This window comes from Triticum aestivum, chromosome 4D (genome assembly GCF_018294505.1).
Source record: "Triticum aestivum cultivar Chinese Spring chromosome 4D, IWGSC CS RefSeq v2.1, whole genome shotgun sequence".
In the NCBI taxonomy this organism is placed as follows: domain Eukaryota; kingdom Viridiplantae; phylum Streptophyta; class Magnoliopsida; order Poales; family Poaceae; genus Triticum; species Triticum aestivum.
Window position 1 is genome coordinate 475,795,409 of NC_057805.1, and position 7,206 is coordinate 475,802,614.

At 49.4% G+C, this 7,206-nt stretch overlaps 1 protein-coding gene across 1 annotated transcript; it reads left to right on the plus strand.

The window, feature by feature from the left end:
- The first annotated feature begins 3,381 nt into the window (after positions 1–3,381).
- Positions 3,382–4,949, plus strand: LOC123100398 (GATA transcription factor 4). Its single transcript, XM_044522337.1, has 2 exons — positions 3,382–3,777; positions 3,870–4,949. The coding sequence occupies exons 1-2, from the start codon at positions 3,688–3,690 to the stop codon at positions 4,512–4,514; spliced, it is 735 nt and encodes a 244-aa protein (XP_044378272.1). The 5' UTR covers positions 3,382–3,687; the 3' UTR covers positions 4,515–4,949.
- The last annotated feature ends 2,257 nt before the right edge of the window (positions 4,950–7,206 follow it).

Consider the following 7,206-nt stretch of genomic DNA (forward strand, 5'->3'; position numbering starts at 1 on the left):
CGCAAAGATCACTACCTCCCCGTCCCTCGGCTGTGGTCTTTCTTCTGACGGATCAGGGGCACGGTAGGACATCACTTCCTTCTTGGGCAGATATCCGGACTTAACGAAGTTGGCCAGGGTCTCGTCAGTGACGTTGGATCTCATCCAGTTGCAAGTGATGGGAGCCTTGGGAGGCATGGTGAAGGTTGGTGGTCTATGATAAAGAGAAAAGTGTCCAGGTTAATTGTAAGACAGAGATTATCATTCAAACTAAGATGGCGGCTTATGAAGGGGACTAATGATATATATTCAGATACGGTGGGTTATTTAAGCCGCGGGGGGTTCGGAGTAAATTGGTTATTTACGGCTTTACTACAGTTAAGCCGGAGGATTTTACAGAGCATGGTTCTCTTTAAACCGGGAGGTTCTACGACGCGTGTTTTTCTTTAAGCCGGAAATGTAAGCCGCCAAGATTCAAGGGCTGTAGTTTTTACTAAGTGTGGTAAAACAGGTTTCACATTTTGCAGTAACTTTTTTGGATCAAAATGGTCGGGTGAAATGGAAATTTTCTAGACCTAAAAAACAGAGGCAGGAGAAGTTCTTGAGGTTGAACACGGTTCTTATGCAGTAAAAGGAGGGTTTCTTGCAGGTGAAATGGGTCTCAAACCTCTACCCCAGTGGTTCTATGCAGAGTTAAGATCAAGAGAAGGGTGGTAAAAAACAAAACTACCGCAGGCCGCAACGAACTATGAAGAACTGGAGGAACCCTACTGTAGATCTACTCTACGGGGTGGTGAGAACTTACCGAAGCTGAAGAGGTGCGGGAGTCGCCGCCGTTTGTCTGGTCCGGGTCAGGGTGATGCAGCGGCCAAGGTTGACGAAGGTCGGAGGCGAGACGACGGCGGCGGAGCACGAGCTTGGGCAGAGGAGCGACGGCGCGAGGAGGAAGAAAGGGAGCGTGAGAAGAGCACGTTGGGCCGGCCTATTTATAAGGCGAAGTCATAAGTGGGCGCGAGATTCAAGGAGACCGTGGCGTGATTATCTCCCCCCCAGGACACCTCGATTCTCGGAATGACAGTAAAGCAAAGATCCGTTGCGGATCTGGCGGAGTAAAAAACGGACTTAATGGAGGATGACGTCATGGCGGATTATCCGGAGTCCAGAGGATGACGTCACTCCGGGTTATGGCCTTCACATGAATGGTAAGCCGGAGACTTTTTTTGTCAGAAGAGTTGAAGATTGACATGAGCCGGCTCAAATCAATCTGGGGCCTAATGTTGAGGATATAGACCTTAGAGTCACCCGCCAGGAGGGGCCGGGTTACTCGAATGGTCATTGCCAGAAGCCCGGAGCCAAGTTTTAAGACGATGGGCCAGAGATGGGCTGAGACCCGGATGTAGTTTAGGGCCTGTAGTTACAATCATTATTATAGTAGACTTGTAGTGTAGGGCAAGTATAGTTTAGAGTCCGAGCCGGACGCTCTTATGAGCCGGCCGGGACTCTAAGGGCTGCTGGGCGTCAGCCTCCCTATATAAAGGGACGACCCGGCAGCGGTTCAAGGGCGACAACAATCTCATCGAGAGCCGGGCATAGCTGTTTAGCTCCCTGGCGATCGTAACCCTAATCAGTAACACCTCAAACTGGACGTAGGCTTTTACCTTCACCGTAAGGGGCCGAACCAGTATAAACCCTCGTGTTCCTTGTCCCGCATAACCCCTTCAAGCTTCCTAGTTGCGATGGCTCCACGACTAAGTCCTAGCTCGAGGACATCTGCCGTGACAACTCCACGACACATAGCAAAGCCAATCAAGGCACCCATAGCAAAACTTATCAAAACTTGGATTTGCAATCTCTGAGGTCAAACTCTCCTTGTCGTGTGGACATGAATTGTCGATCTCCACACAAAATCTTGGTCCAACCTAAGATGTAAAAACCGTACCCACAACAAAATCTATCAAAACTTGAATTTGCCGTCTTCGAGGTCAATTGCTCCACATTTTTCTAGAACGCCCATTAGTTTCCACAATATTCAAGCAAAACTATATACTAAATTCATAAAGATCTTGAGTGAGTTGACAAAAGGCATAAAAGTTACCGTTATCTGATATCCAATGGTATGTCGTTTTTTTTTCAAGAGGAAAACATTAACTGGCATGTGTTGCTTTGTCTCATATATGATCGCATCTGCATAACATGGTTTCGTTGTGTTTTCTATTGAACTGAAGTATCTAAAAACGACAAACAACATCAATACTCATATCTTTATAACGGACATTAAGTGTGACATTCTTTCCGACAAGAATAATCCATCATAAATGTAATTAACTGTCCTCCGTGTACGACAATTACCGTTGTGAGTGTAACCTTTAAGATAACGAGGTGATACGCACGTATCATGAGTGGGTCATTAAACCGAACAAGGTACTTTACAGATGATACACATTCCATCATCAAATAAACCCATCTTGGTGCACTTCTGTTTTGTAAGCACTTAAGGCAGTGCTTTCATGTTTTCATGAATTATCATCGAGACCACCAGTTATGTTTCTTACATGAAAATCTCACATCGACAAAAGCCATACTTCTCCCATTAGTCCTAACAACAAAATTCACATCGCACGGACATCAACCATCAATCTCCACACACAATTTCCATTCATTTTAAGAGCATCTACAGCCAGACTCTTCAAATTGACCGGGCGGACGCAAGACCACTGGCCGGACAGAAGAGAGAAGGAAAAGTTGACAGAACCGGACCCCTCAAAGCCTCCTTAAATGTCCGGGCTGTCCGTCACCCCTCATATATGAGATGAGTATGAGGAGTGACCGGGCATGTCTGGTCAGTGGTTCCGTGTCCGCCATAAAGGATTTGGCCCACCACAAAGCATTTTTTTTCTCTCTCCTTCTCCACCAATCACTTGCATGCAACCGGATGTATAGAAAAATAAGTCAGGGACATGGCTGCATAGACGAAAACATAGGAGTCAAAATGAACACGGCCGGATACTGGTCAGACGCGTCTGTGAACGTTTGAGGGGTCAAATTTACCCGGTTGTAGATGCCCTAACAAGTACAAAACCTAGCAAATTTGGATTTCATATCTCCGAGGTTAATTACCCCTGGATCTTTCTAGAACACCTGTATTCTCGCAGCACTCACGCAATGCAATCTTTAATGAATTTGCACAGCGTGAGCTGGCAAATTTGCTGTATTCACACCGGCGGAAATGGAAATTTGCTGACCTTCCGTTTCTATCCTCTGTCCCCTGCAAATAACCTCCACCGTATATTGCGAATTAATAACAATAATCCCAGCGCATATCACATTTTGGCGAGTAATAAATCCCCCGTATTTAGTGACCAGCTAATGAATCCAAATCGCGTATAGCCACTGGACGCGGTGACGCCCCGAACGCATTAGAGAGGGGGAAGGCGCGGCCACGTGAACGCCATGGGTAATTTACCCTCGTTAACACCGATGGTTTTCCCTCGCATCATCACCAAGAAACGAGACAAAAATTAATCACTCCGCTCCCGCTTGAGCAAAGATAGCAACAAAAATCCTCCAGGAAAGGGGTGGAGGCGCTGACGATAAAAAGGCCACCGGATCGATCGGACAGTCGGAGCGCCGGAGCAATCGAGCCGCTTTTGTTTTCCATTTCTTTCCATCCCTGTGCGCGCGTGCGTTCTCGCGGCGGCGGCGGCGGCCATGGTGGGCGGCGGCGATGTTGACAAGCACGCGGCGGCGGCGGCGCTGGCCCAGGACCTGCCCAGCTTCAATAGCTTCTTTGACCAGACGGTGGCTGCTTCTCCCTTCCCCCCCCCCCGTGACTGCGGCTGAGGGTTTGGTTAGATAGAGGGGCTAAACAAAGTTTTGTGTTTTTTTTGTAGGGGTTGGAGGCGGCGGCGGGGGATGGGGGACTGGCGGCCGGGGCGGCGGCGGGGGAGGAGGATTTGGAGGAGCTGGAGTGGCTGTCGAACAAGGACGCGTTCCCGTCGGTGGAGACCATGGCGGTGGAGGCGGTGGAGGAGGTGCCGGAGCCGGCGCCGGCGGCCCCGTCGGGGCGGCCGGCGGTGGGGCCGAGGACGAAGGGGCGTCGGCGCCGGGTGACGGCGCCTTGGAACCTGGCGCAGCCGCCCACGCTGCCGCCGCCGCTCCCGGCGGCGCGGCGGTGCACGCACTGCGCGTCGGAGGTGACCCCGCAGTGGCGGCAGGGGCCGCTGGGGCCCCGCACGCTGTGCAACGCGTGCGGCGTGCGGTACAAGACCGGGCGGCTGCTCCCGGAGTACCGGCCGGCCAACAGCCCCACCTTCTCCCCGCTGCTGCACTCCAACTCCCACCGCCGCGTCATGCAGATTCGGCTCCGGAGCGACAGCGAGGGCGAGGGCGAGGGCGCCTCCCCCGCCGTCCGCGCCACCGCCAAGGCCCGCCGCGCCGAGCGCGCGGCGGCGCGCCTCTCCGCCAAGAACGACGACGGCGCCCCTGCCCCGGCCCCGGCCCCAGCCCCTGGCCCTGCCCAGGCGCCGCTGCCGTAGGGGCGAGCATCATCGATGGCCAAGCCATGGAGCTGGTAGATTAAATTAGAGATCCTGTCCGTGATTAGCGTCGTCGTCGGCTCCTTCATCCGTGATTTTCGTGTCGAATTTCCATTCTGTCATGTCATAGGGACTGGCCTTTAGGATTAGGGGTTTAAGAGCAGCCAGCAATCAATCTAGCAGCTCTTGACACCCATGGGTCAGTCAGTCAGTCAGTCAGTCAGATTAGTCTCCTCCGGTCGTCAGTCGTCTTAGTCGAGTTCGTTGAGTCAAGCTAGCGGAAGCGAGAAACTTATTAGCAGAGCAGGCAGGCATCACCATCCCGTGCAACTCTGCTGCTGCTGCTGCTGCTTATGGTGGCCGATACCTTGATGATAAACCATTGCATATCTGCGTGTCTTGAAATGGAACACTCGCTTGTCATGTTCATCAGTTGATGTGTGTGTGTTCTGCTGTCTGTTTTGCCTTCAGCGTAGCATGATTTCGACAGCTCTACTTCCTTTCGGTATCCAAGTTACTCTACATGCCTGCAGGTCCGTACCCATCCATGTGGGGGAGGAGATATGCGAAGTGGCGACTACTCGTGCTGGTAGCTGCGTGTCGGGGGCGTCGGCTCGGCCGTGTCCCCCCTTGGCCTTGCAATTCTTTTGTTTGTTTGTTTGTTTTTCCTGGCGTTTGATCGCGCCCGACCTCGCTCTGGTCTTCCTCCTGGCTGACTGACTTTAGGCTCGATTCATGGCTCCGTGTGGGAAAGAAAGATAACGGCCGGGGGAACATCCTAGTATTGCCAGGGTGGGCAGGCTAGGATTGTGGTTGCAGGGCACGACGGCCGTCTGCGAGGAGCCAGTAGAGGGCTGAATCTTTACTCGTCTGGGAGGACGGAGCAAGTGGTGGTGCTGCTGCTTGGCTTAACCAAACTGCTGTGTGTAGCACTCGGTAGTAGGGGCACCGATTTTTCGGGTGCAACGAATTCGGGATTTTCTCTAGGCCAAAAAGGCTTTACCTCGTACTAGTTAACATTTAGCATGGCAGCGTGCATGAAGCAGTGCTAGGCGGAAAGGCTTTTATGTTGGTTGTTTGATTGATACGGTGGTTGCAAACCATGGGCATTTTCTTTTAGGATTCTTTCGTAGTACTACCAAGGTTTTTCCATAGGAATCCTACATGCTCCCCGTGCACACTCAAATGACCCTTCATTAATGTGGTACTGAACATGGCAATGCCATTCTTGTCTTGAGTTTTTCATAGTCTTGTGTTTTCGAAATCTTGCCAAGCAAAGAGGCCGCAAGAATGAACCACACACAACGCGGCGGACTCGCAAGAAACACGTAAAATGACCTAACAATCATACATCAATACGCACACGTGGAATGATCGAGCAATTACAAATTAACGGGCTAGTTCTTTTACGGTTTCGACAACCCGATGACTGCACGCTTACGTTTCGATCAGAGGTGTTTGTGAATTGTGATTGCATGTTGTTAGCAATGTTATGTGGGGCTTTTGTATGTTGTCTTCTTACAAACACGATTAGTTACGTCGGTCATCTTTGTGATCCCGAAAATTTGGCGGGTGACCTACGAGTAACGAATTAATGGTTACTATATCACAATTTCGACGGCACGAAGTTTGTTCATTGAGAGCAATCCGCATAGAACTCGGCGACCATGGAATAATGTGATCAATCCGCATAGATTTCGGAGAACATGGAATAGTGAGAGCAATCCGAGTAGAATTCGGAGATCAGTGAATATGAAGCTATGATGAACACAAAATGTTGAAGGGGTGTCCAAAGATGAAAAGAGTATGGTTTCCTAAGTAGCAGATGAGCAACTAACACATGAGAAGCTTGCGCCAACATCAGGGTACCGTCTTTTCAACATGTGTTGCTCGTATAGACTATCAAGAGCAACAACCATGGAAAAACTTTAAGCTTTACTGGCATGCTAGATTTCGATATCCACAAGTAAGGTTGCTGCGATGAGATGTTACTGAAACAAAATTTGAAGAACTTCCCTAAAGAACTACTTCTGCCCCCAATCATAATCCCATAGGTCCTTGTCAACCATGGATATAGATGACTAGGGCAGCTGTTCAACGATCTGCAGCTCACCATGGGCTTCAACAGATAATGCCAGATGCAATAATTATCACATATCATGGTTGGCGAAAAAGAATACATTGGGGATGTCTTCATCGAACACATATGAATGCAAGCATGCAAATGATTCTGAGAGAAGTAAATCATTCCACTTATCATGCACATGGAGATAGACCAACCTTCAATCCCTACCTTCTCAATATGAAAAGATTATCATGGTGGTCGGCTGGAAAGTTTGATCAAATGGTTAGTTTATCTGGAAAACAATTATTCCACTGCCCTTGCATAAACATATTCAAAAAAAAACTATAGGTGATTGTCCTTATATGATTCTAAGAGTAAAAAAACTACACATTATTGTCCTTGTAGGAGCCTTTAAGAACCATTCAATAAGTACTTACCAAATCGTATGTAACAAGTGTTGAACACGATTGCTAGCTTCCACCTCTGTATTAAAATATAAGTTGTTGGGCTCCAATTGTAAGGGTTTGTAGTGGGCAACCTTTCCCTTAGTTGAGAACCAAGGTATCAATTCATACAAATAACACCTCTAGTCTCAGTCAAGCAATCCTGCAAGCACAAATTAAGAAC

What these genes read in the sequence shown, in the direction of transcription:
- LOC123100398 (XM_044522337.1), top strand. Translation starts at nt 3,688, where the DNA reads ATGGTGGGCGGCGGCGATGTTGACAAGCACGCGGCGGCGGCGGCGCTG. An exon ending in ATAGCTTCTTTGACCAGACG is followed by an intron (nt 3,778 to 3,869) that starts GTGGCTGCTTCT and finishes TTTTTTTTGTAG; the next exon opens with GGGTTGGAGGCGGCGGCGGG.